General features: G+C 39.3%; 3 protein-coding genes across 4 annotated transcripts; all 3 read right to left on the bottom strand.

The window, feature by feature from the left end:
- Positions 1-38: 38 nt before the first annotated feature.
- On the bottom strand, positions 39-2,296 carry LOC6612024 (lipase 1). Its single transcript, XM_032727289.1, has 3 exons — positions 1,485-2,296; positions 883-1,425; positions 39-821 (listed from the first exon to the last, which is right to left on the bottom strand). The coding sequence occupies exons 1-3, from the start codon at positions 1,611-1,613 to the stop codon at positions 273-275; spliced, it is 1,221 nt and encodes a 406-aa protein (XP_032583180.1). The 5' UTR covers positions 1,614-2,296; the 3' UTR covers positions 39-272.
- A 646-nt stretch (positions 2,297-2,942) lies between these two features.
- On the bottom strand, positions 2,943-4,883 carry LOC6612023 (lipase 1). The gene is made up of 4 exons (XM_002036504.2): positions 4,588-4,883; positions 4,098-4,275; positions 3,680-4,041; positions 2,943-3,607 (listed from the first exon to the last, which is right to left on the bottom strand). Exons 1-4 carry the CDS (start codon positions 4,723-4,725, stop codon positions 3,017-3,019), a joined length of 1,269 nt encoding a protein of 422 aa, XP_002036540.1. The 5' UTR covers positions 4,726-4,883; the 3' UTR covers positions 2,943-3,016.
- A 120-nt stretch (positions 4,884-5,003) lies between these two features.
- Positions 5,004-7,402, bottom strand: LOC6612022 (lipase 3). 2 transcript variants are annotated; one of them, XM_032725564.1, is made up of 4 exons: positions 6,798-7,402; positions 6,269-6,446; positions 5,855-6,210; positions 5,004-5,685 (listed from the first exon to the last, which is right to left on the bottom strand). In XM_032725564.1, the coding sequence occupies exons 1-4, from the start codon at positions 7,008-7,010 to the stop codon at positions 5,134-5,136; spliced, it is 1,299 nt and encodes a 432-aa protein (XP_032581455.1). In that variant the 5' UTR covers positions 7,011-7,402; the 3' UTR covers positions 5,004-5,133. The 2 variants fall into 2 exon arrangements, with proteins under 2 accessions (XP_032581455.1, XP_002036539.1); XM_002036503.2 differs by having other exon boundaries at positions 5,849-6,210; positions 6,798-7,399.
- Positions 7,403-13,500: the final 6,098 nt, after the last annotated feature.

Here is a 13,500-nt window from a genome sequence, read left to right as displayed (position 1 = left end):
TTAATTTGATTTCAATTAAATAATGAAAACCATAATGATAATTATTGGTAATTAAGCCACTTATTTATTATCTATCACATAACACGTGTATAAATATTTACAATTTGCCACACTGTTCATTTATACATTTTTAAGATTAAAGCAAGCAATAAACAAAAAACATTACTGGCTGTAATGAGGTACTCTTAAAAACCAAATAACTTAAACATTTAGATAACACAGAAAAAGTTGGCCTTACTTTTTGGATTGATTTAATATTAATTATACTACTCCTACACTTCGCCATTGTCAACTTTTCGCATAAGTTCTATAACGCGATCGTTGAGAACGGTTTTCACATCATTCCCCCAAATGAAGTTGATGTGGTTGTACAAAGGATCCGGAAACAGGTAATCGAGCACTACATTTGGCAGGATATCACGTAATCGAACCACATCCTTGTCGGATGTTAGACGATCGTTTTTACTGTAGTACAGTGCCACTTTGCAGTCGACATTAGTGAGTTTGTACTGTGGCGGAGTGTCGGCTCCGTGGTTTCTTCGATTCTCCCAGGTGCTGTAGTAATTGTACTTGAAGAACCCACCGCTGTGGATCTGCTGGCCAAAGTGCTCCAGGGACTTAACAGATGATCCCGAGGATGCGTGTCCCGTGAAGAGTGGCAGAAGGCTGGAGTTGAACTGGGCGTAGTCCACGCCCATGGCTTCCATCAGGAAATAGGTGCAGGTGTTCTGGAAGACGAAGCTGCAGATCTTTTGTATCAGACTTCGCCACACCTCGTTCTCCGGTGGAAATTCGTAAATTCCAAACGATTTGGCAATAAACTATAATAATAAAGTTAGTTGATTGATATTATAGTTATTTATTTGTTAATATTTTTCTCACCACTAATGGTCTCAAATACTTCACAAAAGTGAGTATAATCGGTGAATCGATGTAGTCCCAAAAGACAACCGGAGCCAGAGCCTGCATAAGTTTGATCTTCTTCATATAGGCTGGTTTTTCACTGCCCATCACAAAGAAGGATGTAGTGCCCTGTGAGTGACCCACATAGTGGATCTGTTCGAAGTCCTTGCTCCTCGCAAGAACGTAATCAATGGCCGCGGGAAGATCGTACATTCCGAGCTCATGGAAGGAGAAGTCCCAGAACTGCGGCTGGTATCGATGGTATCGCTTGTGTTTCCGCGAATACCGATTACCCCGCGTGTTGAGTAGCCAAACATCGTATCCCAGATCGCTGAGCAGGAAGCCCAAGGACTTTTTGGGACCCAGTATTACATATGCCACCGAACTGTCCAGCAGGCCATGCACCAACAACACGGGTTGTCCTCCGGGCTTGGGAATCCGATGAGCCGTAAGGACGAAGCCATCCTTGGCCTGGATCTTGTGTGTTTCCGCAGGATAACCATACTTTTTGATCAGATCCGGCTGGGTGGGTATTAAAAAATATATATTTTGAACTATATATGATAATTTCGAGCCTTCACCGTGATCAGATTGGCATCCTCCAAAATATTTTTGTCCACCCTAATCAAGTCGCCGGAAGCGGTATCACAGAAAATGAAAATGCTAATCAAAATGCCATAGCAGTACCTTAAATGACAGCTTCTAAGCATTTTGCCTCCTAAAACTTAACTTCGATCTAAGCAATTTGCAGCATGCACTTTGAAATGCGGGAATTAATTTAAGCGAACAAAATTGGCCAATCCATTACTTTGGGCCCGGATTTGATTGTGTTAATAGTGCATGTGGAAAATTGTTTTAAGTTGCCATTAATCGACGTGAGAAAGCTTTTTTTGATGCTTCCTTTTTTCAGACATTTTAGTTTAGTTTCTCAGATTTAATTAAGTTGTATTGCACAGTTACTTAAACTTTCTTCGTTCTGTATTACATTTTAAAGCAGTATGTTTAATAGCTTTTATTATCACAGGTACTTTTATTCTAGTTTATTGGATACACAAACTAGTTTTAAGTTAGCATTTAATCTTTTAACTACATCGCATTATGTACTCTTTTTTGTTTATAAGCATTTTAAAATTACGTAAAATTTTATTCATATTTAAATTTTATCATTAATTACTTTGGAATTAATTGTTTTATTTTTTATATCATAGTTCCTTTTCTATCCTAAATATATCGATTTATATCCTTATATCCTTAAGAAGTCCATGTCATATATAATTCTGTAATTTTTCCAATCCTTTCAATCATGTCTTGATTAACTTCCTACAATTAATTGGCAGTCGTTAGCTTTTAGAATTAGAACCACTCCCGTTGCGCGATAAATTGCCACTGAGCAATGGAATTTAGTCGTGTGCCAATTTTGATCGGAGCGGCTAATTTAAGTTGGCGATGCTAGTTAGTCGCTCCCCTCCTTGACCCGATTAGATCTCACGTGAATCAGGGCAATCAATATGCATAAAATGGCAATCTCTCATTGTTTCGAATATATTAAACGAGTTTTCCCAACACGCCGTGTGTGTGGAAATGGAAGTGGATATAACAACAGCTTGACAGTTGGATAAGGTCGTGTAAAATTGATGTGAAAGCTGAATAGCGCATTGGTAAACTGATAAATCACATATAATTGTTAACAGTCAGAGAATTTAAAGCTAATAAAGTTTGAGGGCAACCGGTTTCCAAGCGAAAATAATTATTTAGCTAACACGCTCCTAAATTATGCGATTAAGGCAGTTCAAATAAATAAATGTAAGGCAATTAAATTAAATCCAATGGAAGTGACTTTATAATCGAGAACTATTTTTATTATACAACTGGGTAAAGAAATTATTAATAAAAAAAATTATTGAATATATAATAAAATTTATGCAAATACGTTTATTGAATATATTTGTTATAATTCAATTGAATGCGATTTTTCAATCGGAATAGCCTGTTTGCAACTGCGGAAAAGCATTTTAAATAAATAAAGTTGGTAAATAATGTTTAGATACAAAGACGAATGCTTTTATTTGATAGTTTTTGTAAAATTCATTTCATTTACATTTGAAAACATTGATTAGAATCGATTTACAAACACAGTGGTGATACTATCGATATCATTATGGAAGGAGTATGGAACAACTGATTGCATAACTCTAAGCATTCGATACCACAGAATTCTCTTTGCATCTCTGCCCCAGACCAGATCGAAGTGGTTAAAGTTTTCATTCGGAACGAGATACTTTTCCACCACATTGGGCAACCTGTTGAACAGCATGTCCACATCCTCCGGCGGAACCAACCAATCGTTTTTGGCATAATAGATTGCCACCTTGGCCTTGACTTTCTCCAGTTCATAAGGCGGTGGGGATAGGCTGCCATAATGCAGGAAGTTCAACAGTCCGTAGTCGAACTGCTGGAATTTCCCAGAGTTCCTCAGCTGTCCGTAGTGGTGCATCTGCCTGATGGATGCTCCGGCCGGAGTGTGACCCACCACTATCGGCAACATCGTTTGGTTCACTTGCTGGCCGTCGAATCCGAAAAGAGTGATGAACAGACTCTGGCAGACCCTGCTGGAAATGATATCCCGGCAGGCATAACGCTTGAACTTGTCAATCACACTGTTGCTGGTCAGGAACTCATTGTAGCCAGCCGCGCTAAGGAAGTACTAAGCATAGATATAAGATATACCAGATATATGTTCATATGTACTAAAGGGTAAAAAATATCTTAAACATACGGGAACTGCAGTATCCTGGGAGGCCACCAAATTCACAATGGGACTACGGCAATGGGTCAGGAAGGCCACTGGAGCCAAAGCCTGCATCATAACGATCTTTTCCATGTACTTCGGTCTTTCGCTGGCCAAAATCCAGAAGATAGTGGATCCCTGGGAGTGGCCAATGTAGTGCAACTGACCGAATCCAGATTGCATCATTACGAAATCAATGATGGCAGGCAGATCGAAAACGCCCATCTCATGGAACGAAAAGTTCCAGAAATCAGAGTCTTCGGCGGAGTAGCGAACATGGCGTTTCGAATAGGTGTTACCCCGCACATTGGCCATCCAGACGTCGTAGCCCTGCTCGTACAGCATGTATCCTTCGGAAGAAAATCGTACTGAGTGCACTTGAAATATGAATGAAGTTCGATTGTACCTAGGGAACTGGCAGGACCCATCATTACCCAGGTGTCGGAACTGTCCAGGAGTCCGTGGACCAGCAGCACAGGAAGTGCTCCAGGACGTGCGATCCTGAAGAGTCCCAGTAAGTACCCATCGTCACTCTGCACTGTGTAATTCTCCGCCGGGTATCCATATTTGGAAATCAATTGAATCTGCAAAGAGAAGGAGGTGGAACAAACACGATTTTATATCACTATTCGCTAGAGATTAGCTCTTAAATACTTTGAGTATACGAATACATAGTATTTAGAACACATGAGATTATAAAACTATGACCAATCAGCGACTAATCCGACCTCTATAGTAAGAGCTATAACCTAGAAAGCTAGGTCAATATCATCTGATGTTTTATAAGTCGAAATTTAATACCCTATATTAATTTAGAATTGTACATCTGGATTAACTTCCTTTGCTCTATTCCAAATGTTACTAATCATTGGAGGCCTATTGATTTTTGAACTTACCGTATTCAACTGTGCATCTTCTAAAAGACCTGAAGGTATAGCCAGTTGAAAAGGATTGAAAAATGCGTGGGCTTCCAACTGGAATAGGCCCAAAAAGAAGGCCCATAGAAGAAATTTCAAAGACGACGATAGCGACATCTGACTTTATTAGAGAAAACTCTACTAATCCGATGTATACAAGTTTCAAGTGGAAACTAAAGTCAAGTTTTGGGATACTAAAAAAGATTTGTTCGTAGGCAATAAAAGTGCAACACTTTAACCTATGAATAAAATTTACATTTACCGCATGGGCCTCAACTTAAATACTTACTGAAACAAATATCATTCATGTAACTAAAGTTAGTTGTTTGGCAAAAGCGATGAAAAAATTGAAAAAATTTCAAATAAAATAAGCCACATAAATTGCAATGAAAATGTATTAATTATAACTTGTTTTATTGGCTTTTACCATGGTAAAATTGTCTTAGTTTCTACTAAACAATAAATACCTAACCTAAATATATTATACTGTGAATAACTAAATTTTAACCATACTCCTATTCCCCTTTAGATAACTGAATTCTCATGATTTCGCATTATTTCCAGCATTCGGTCCCACAAAAGTTCCCGAGCATCGATGCCCCATATGAAATCCAAGTGGTTGAACTCCTTGTCCTCCACCAGATATTTCTCCACCACATTGGGCAGCTTGCGGTGCAGCATTTCCACATCCTCCGGCGGGGCCAGCCAATCGTTTTGGCCATAATATAGTGCCACCTTGGCCCGGACATTCTCCAGGTGATAGGATGGCGGATCAATGGTGCCGTAGATCCAGTGGTTCCTAAGCCATCCGTGATCATACTGCCTGAAGCCTCCTGATCTGTTGAGTTGTCCAAAGTGCTGCATCTGCTTGGTGGAGGCCCCGGCCGGAGAATGACCCACGATCACCGGCAGCATAGTCTCGTTCAGCTGGAGCTTATCGAATCCGGTGGTCAGGAAGATGACGTTCGAACAGATCTCCTTCGTAATGGTTGTCTCGTCGCAGATGATCCGGTTGAACATGCTGATGAACTCACTCTTGGGCAGAAACTCGTGAACGCCAATCAACTTGAGGACCAACTAAAATGTTAAAATAATATAAGTTTATATGAACTAGTTAAATGGGAAGAGAAGGAGAAAGATGTTTTGCACTGGATCGTGATAAGATACAGAAAAATTTGGATGAATTCCAGTGCAAAAACTGTCTTTGAAAGGATGGGATAAATAGGATGGGGTAACTTACGCTCACCGATAGATGCCACTCGGCCAGAAAGTTGACCACCGGACTGCGGCAGTGCTTCAGGAATGCCACCGGGGCCAATCCCTGCATCAGAATGATCTTGTCCATGTACTCGGGTTTCTCGCTGGCCATGATCCAGAACACAACGGTTCCCTGGGAGTGGCCAATGTAGTGCAATTGGCTGACGCCCGTCGAATTGAGGATGTAGTCGATCGTGGCGGGTATATCATGCTTTCCCATCTCATGGAATGTAAAGTCCCAGAACTTGGCATGGTGGGTGCTATACTTAACGTGCTTTCTCGAGTACGTATTGCCCCGAACATTGGCCATCCAGACATCGTACCCCTGATCGTAGAGCAGGTAACCTTTGGAACCAAGCAACGCAATCAGCATGGGACATTCGGAGATAGCCTATGATCTTACCAAGTCCCTTGTTCGGTCCCATCATCACCCAAGTGGCTGAGCTATCCAGTAGGCCGTGCACCAGAAGCACTGGCGTTGCTCCCGGTCTGGCGATCCTGTGCAGGGTGAGGATGTATCCATCATCCGTCTCCAACGTGTGATTCTCCGCCGGGTAGCCATACTTTTTTATCAGACTGTACTGCAGAAGAGAAAGGGGACGGTGTTATTTAAATTTTTATAGTAATTATAGTAGATATTATTTTAAGAACAAGCTATTTTCTAAGTGTAAGTTTCTTTTAGCGTAACTTTTAATCAAACGATTAAATTGATATGTAAATTTTCATTAATGTAATTACTTATCTTAATAATTAGGGAAAGGTAATAAATCAAAAGCTTCCTATACAAGCGTAAAATCGCAAAAATAAAGCGATGACAACATCTGACTAACATTTTAAACGTATTCATTAACACATTTTAGCAGCAAATGTGTACTATTACTACTATATATTTTATTGGCGTTAACTTTTTCCGATTATGGGTATTAACTTACCGTATTTAAGTGTGAATCCTCCTGAATATCAGGATCCACATCGTTCTCCAGCCGCACATTGCTGTCCACCGCCACGGATCTTCCCAAAAAAGTTGGCGTTTTGAAGTTAACATTGAAAAGGGTTATATCTCCGAGCGATAATGATATACCCTGTACTAGCCCCGACTGCAGTTGGCACAAACTAAGCGCCGCAATTAGCAATTTCGCCGACATTATTTCAGCGATTTTACGACTAAACTCAGCGCTTATACTCGTACTAATATCGTACAATAGATATATGGGATCTATGGCTCGACGGATGCGATCGGTGCGAAGCACAATTGTTGACTGATGTCAGTCCCGATTGACGGCAACAAAGAAACCTTCTGTGAACGCGAGAAATTCGACACTTGCCCACACGACATATATTCGAAATAATCAGCACTCCTCGTACAATACTTTCGAGGGAATTGAATCACTGGGGCACAGTGTTAGCTACATCAACCCAGCGATAACCTGACTGCCTTCGTCACTGGCCAGTCGATGATAAGCCGTGGGTCCGGCTCGCAATGGTCTTGACTTTGGAATCACTTACGCACACGAGATGTCAAAGCCGCCGGCCCCCAGCGACTACTGAAGAAGATGTTTTGTCGTTATAACGATTTTGATTACGATTTCGATTCCACACAACCCAAGGGGATCCACCTTGGCAACATTCGCTCGGCGGGTAAACAAACAATCCAACATGTTGCCAGGCCAATTGATTCGCCCAACTCAACTCTCCGCATAAAAAAAATACATAAGACCAACTGGTTGTTGCTCTGCTCAGCCGGAAAGAGAAAAAATGTGAAATACTATTAATTACAAACACACGTTGTGAAAACTGTGATTCATTGCTGGCTCATTTTCCAGATGCATGCAAATCAACTGAAACCAAGTAATATAATTTTCAGAATAGCACACCCTGTGAAGATTAGCACTGATTTTAAACTAATCAAAGTCCATCCCTGTGACTATAAATAAAATCCATTAATTAAACTATACATCTAACTTAGCAGACCTTTGAATACTTTACTTGAGTTGAAAAACCAACTACCACTTTCCTTGATCTCCGTCACACTCAGTCTTATTGATAAGTCATTAGTTATATTAGTTTTTTAAATTAACCTGTAATTCAAGTAAAACTTTATTGTAAATTAAGATTTCAAGCTTCGCTTGGAAACCAATAAATAAATGTTTTAATGGGCATTTTATTTATGGGTCACTCGTCAAATTAGTTTATGTCTCCTTTAGCTTAAATTAAAAATCTAAGTGCTTTTGCGTAAATCAAATAAAATTTATTGCAGAAGTTGTTTCCTGGTAATGGATTCGAAATCAAGCGGATTAAGTGAATTCTAATGAAGGTCTTTCTCCAGAATTGAAAAATAACATTAAACAACAGAACTGGGTTAAAATAAGAATGAATTAAATACATCAAAACAATCTAAAAAAAAAAAAAAGCATGTACATTAATCAAGAGATATTAAATATATAAATCAAAATTATATGTTTTTTTTTATTGTTTTAAAATCTATACAATCTTGTTAATTGACTAGCAAAGCATTGCATTATTAAACATTAAAAACCCCACACTTTATAAATTCCGATGAGCTTCTTTAATTTATAAATATTTAAATTAGCACCGCAGCTAGTTGAATTATTCAAATTAGTGCACAATTTTTCAAAAATATTTTACCAGTTGTGCTTTGAATTTTTCATTCTTGTTCATCAAGCCGTTGAATAATAACCTTAACCATAGTGAACCCAAAGTTTTTGGTCAACAAGTTACTCATACACAAACTGCTGGCAAAAAATACGATTACTTATTAATTATTTACCGATCAAAGTGCAATCGACGTCGCCAGACGGGTGAATATGAGTGTTATTTTAGCTATTTATACACATTTATAATTTTTATCGCACTTCTGGGGAGGGCGTGGCAAGGGCACGATAACCGAATCCAAATCGGACACACGAATTGAAATTAATTTTGGAAATTTCGTATTTGCTAAAGGTAAACACAAATGCTGTGATAGAGATGAATTGGGCGAAAATATGGAATATAGGCTGTCCTCTTATCTCGCTGACCATTTGTGGGAGTTGAGTTAAGTAGAGCCGAGTGTTATTCAATTACTAAGTGTAGCTCATTCTGCATTTAACGAGCAAATAAACACGCACTCGCACACAGTGGCAGCTTGGCACACAGATACTGCACACACACACTGACACTATTACATGCACTCGCAGAAAATTGTCTTAAGATATTTGTATATCTTGGTAATGTGCGAAATGCAAATCGAATCTAAATGATTCATATATACAAACTCGAACTGAAATATTTTCAATATTTACAACTTTTTCTTTTGTTACCTTTTTGCTTTGATTTTTTCTCAGTGTACATACGCAGATACAGCTACATTTGCGGCGACAGCTACGCACTTACTTGCTATGCAAATCAGAGCGAACAATGCGCAGTTCATTAAATGGGCTGCTGAACATAAATGTATAAATTTATGCATGTTATTATCGCCCCCACCCCGCCCTTTAAACTCACCAACAATCGGACATTTGCAATGTCAGCTACAAACTGCATTATCATATGAAAAGCTTATTCCGACTCTGACTCAAAACTCGTTTTGTTTCGGCAACATTTCGCAGCTGGCAACATGCTGCTATCGCTAATCGAGAATTTGACCAATTCAATGACTTTTGAAGTTGATTTTCAAATTATCCACTAGTCGGTTCGATTATTCTGGTTGCAAATATTGAAATTCCCCTGCGAAACCCTGAAATTCGCGGTATTTTTGGGCATATTAATTTTCTACTTGGGCATTTGAATCATTCACCACAAGCCGCAAACGATTTTCACTGCCAGAAACTGACGCCGATTGACTCAAAAAGTTATATTCAAACTTTTATTAGTTCCCAAAGAGGAGGGCACAAAAGTTGGCGTTGAAGGCGAGAAAATCAATTGAAATCCAATCACAAATATAATTCAAAAACTATGTGAATATGAGTCAGCAGAAATAGTAAGTGCTGATAATGTCTATCTAAATATTTGTGAAAAGCATAATGCGATAAGCGAATAAATCTTTCTTTAAATGGGTCAGGAATAAGCAAACTTAGCTTATTTGCTAACTGAATCGTAGAATATATAATAAATAGATTATAAAGTTACATTTAAGAATCATATCTTAAATTACTTAAATGCCGAAAATTGTTGAATTTTTTTTCTAGCAAGACTAAACTAGTTTTTAAAAATTGCATTTCCACGTCGTAAATTGTATTAAAAGGACTTTTACTTTGCCCGTGCCAACAAGTTGAATTCCTTTGCCGCAATGCTAAATACTTTAACTTCAAAAGAGCCCCTGAAATACCAGAAAAGCACACACAAGAAATCTGTTGAAGCATTGAAACTGCGACCTACTAAACACTTCGCATCGAAAAAGGGACGAAATCAATGTGCAAATCTCATAGGATGCGGGTGTTTTGGGATCCCTGAAAATGGGGGAGGGAAATGGGTACGAAGGGTATGATGGGGAATTCCCTCGCCAGAAGACAAATTTCGCAAATGCCCTGGCACTCGGGCTGAGTCCGTGTAAGTGCTCAGTGTGTCAATGTGGCAAATGTATCTGTATCTTTTTGTATCTGCACCTCAGTGCCTAACCCTCCGAAACACGTACGCACTTCGCAGTACTCAGCTCGTTGCTCGGATCAATTTCCAGAACGAGATTTATGCGCTCGCCAAAAAGGGCCCATAAAATATTTATTGTTTTCAAGTTGCAGGGACCTGATAAGCGGCTGAAAAGGCAGAGTAGCAGGCGCAGGATAAGCGAGGGCTGGCTCAAGGATAACAGAACAAAGAGCAACAGGAACAATCCTTATCCTTATCCTGTAATGCGATACCCATTCGATTGGCGGCAAAAGAAGGGGGCTTGATATATTACCTTTAAATTTAAATGTATTTTCATGTCATGCAAGAAATTAAAATGAGAATGGTTTTTGTTCAAGCAACTAGCTTAAATTTAACATTAAATTTAAATATATATTTCTGATAGTTAAGCCTCAAAGAAAAATTTGAAATATATTATGTATCCAATTTTTTCGCACATTTGCACACGTAGAATTCAATTGAAATAAATTTAATTCAATGCGTCTGAGCTTAACCCTTCAATGGCCGCAACATCTGCAACGATTTATACAAATAATTAACTGTCAACTGCAGGCACCCTACACACGTCGGAATTTTCCGCTTTTCCTCTTGGTTTTCCCTCCTGCTCAGCGACACCTTAAGGGATCAGCATCCTACACTGGAAATTATAGGCAATTCTGCTGGCTGCCACTGCAAATGTGAGAAATGAAAAATGTAAATAAATTTTTGACGATTGTTTGGCGGCTGGGAGGCGGCAGGGTGATTTATAAAAATGTGCGAGAAAAATGATTTCTGCACGCCTCAGGGCCGCTGACAGGCCCAAACATCACCCATCAGCCATCATCCACTGCCGCTCCTCCAGCTGCCAAAGTCATAAACTCGACAAACCGCCGACGTCAACCGAGCAGCTAGGGATGGGACATTATATCATTATAAGGGATTTTCCGATTTTTGACAATGATCTAAATGGAATTTATCCATAAATATATGAAAATGTATCTTAAGAATTTTAAGGCCTCATCTGACAATGATCAATATTGTATTTATCACTAGCTATATCAAAATGTAAATAGGATACATCATTTTTTATTATGTATTTATTATTTTTATTATGTATTTATCCCAAGATATATTAGAATAAGGATTAGGATATACTAGGATGATGAGGAGTTTCTGTAAAAATATGACAAGAAAGTAATTAGTTTTATTTCATATATGTATAACTATCTGACCTTTGCTTTGTTATGTATTCTCTATCCAAAATATATTTGTACCATACCATCTAATTTTGTAAACTAACTTGTTCTCCAGATTCTAAAAGATTTAATATGGTTACATTTCGAAAATATTTTCTTATTTTATTAGTTATTTATATTTATTTTGAAATACTTTCAAGCTCTTTTCATAATGATTTTAAAATTGGCTACATATAGGAAACTCTTGCAAGATCTGTTCATGTTTATGAGAATTGGTTTGCTGCACTATATTATTATATTATTATTATTATACCACGAGTAATGCCCATCTCCAGATGCGCAGCGGCAGCGACGTCAGCAGAGGCGACTTATGTGTAAGTGGAGCGGAAGTGTACCCCACACACACATACACACAGGGGTCGTACTGTGAGGGGGCGGGGCAGAGGTGCGCTGAAGTGAAGGCAACTCGAAAAATGTTAAGGCATTCGTTATGTCAACAAGCAACAATGAGCAAGTGGGAGTAGAGGGAGGAGGGAGGAGCAGGCTGGCAAGGAGATCCTTGTTAGGCACATTACATCACTCATTTCGAAGCAGCCTGTGCGCCTGTCGTCCTTGCCAAAGTGCTTGTGTTTGTGATTGTAAGTCGGGAGTTTCCCTAACGACCAAGAAGATGCCTCTGCCCCGGCATCCTTTTTTAATGAAGTGCAGCTCCTGTTTTCGCCACCGGGCCCACTTCCTCCATCTTTTTTATTTCATCCAGCTTGCAATTGCAGCCAAGCGACAAATGCCGCGCATTCCCATTTGTGGTGGAGCACCCGGAGAGCTCAGGCAACCCAGAGCCCAGAACCCAGAAAACCCGGAGGAGTGGAGAAGTCGGGATCCCGGGATCTGGAACTCCGTCGACTCGGTGGCCTTTTCTGCTTTGTGGCACGTTCACGATTCCTGTTTGCGTTTTGTTTTTCAGCCTTTTGCCGTTAAAGGTATACAAATCTCTCGCTTCGGTGAATCCCAAGTGGAAAATGCGTTAATTGGGCATTAAATGGAAAATTCTTTGACGCGGTCTATTTTTTCGACTTTGTTTCTCCTGTTTTCTCCAAGCATTTTTCAGTTTGCATTTCATGTAGGCGACTTTTATGAATTCAATAGTTATCTCTCATCTGTTATATAGAATTTGTAAATGTGACTTCAATTTGCCTCTATATATCGCTTTAATATTAAGTTTTAGTTGACAGCAAGTTCCCAACCCAGACAAACTCATCGCATCCACCTGTGCCACCTGCTGGTTCAATCAACTAATAAACTTCTCTCCGCCGACGGCGACTGCAGAGTGATTATTGATTTAATTACACATCAAAGCGGCGCAGAAGATCACGGAGTAACGATGGGTGGGAGTTGGCAATCAATGGTAGTATAGGACGAGGTACGACATCATTACCGGGAACCAGGAACCAGGAACCGGAAACCGGGCACCCAGGACTCGGGGCTGCTGCTGTCGTCACTATGCCAAAGTAATAAAATGCTAATGAATTAATTTTCGCAGGAACCTTGCAATAAAGTTGAGTTCCCCTGGCATTTAACTGCTCCTGATATTTAACATTTACGTTGGCCCGAAGACATGAAGGCGAATGAAATAAATTTAACGAACTCCTATTAGACGGGGCTGCAAAATGAATTATGCATTTAATATTATTATTAAACATTTTACTAGCCCATCAAAGACGGCTGCAAATATTTGATGTTGTTAAATTTTAATCATCTCATCACTCCCGGCCGCTGTTTACACAAGGGAGCAATTCGAAATGGAAACGCTCCCTAAATAGTTGCATTAAACAAATAA

Source organism: Drosophila sechellia, chromosome 2L (assembly GCF_004382195.2).
Source record: "Drosophila sechellia strain sech25 chromosome 2L, ASM438219v1, whole genome shotgun sequence".
Lineage (NCBI taxonomy): Eukaryota > Metazoa > Arthropoda > Insecta > Diptera > Drosophilidae > Drosophila > Drosophila sechellia.
This window is presented reverse-complemented; position numbering and strand designations above follow the sequence as displayed.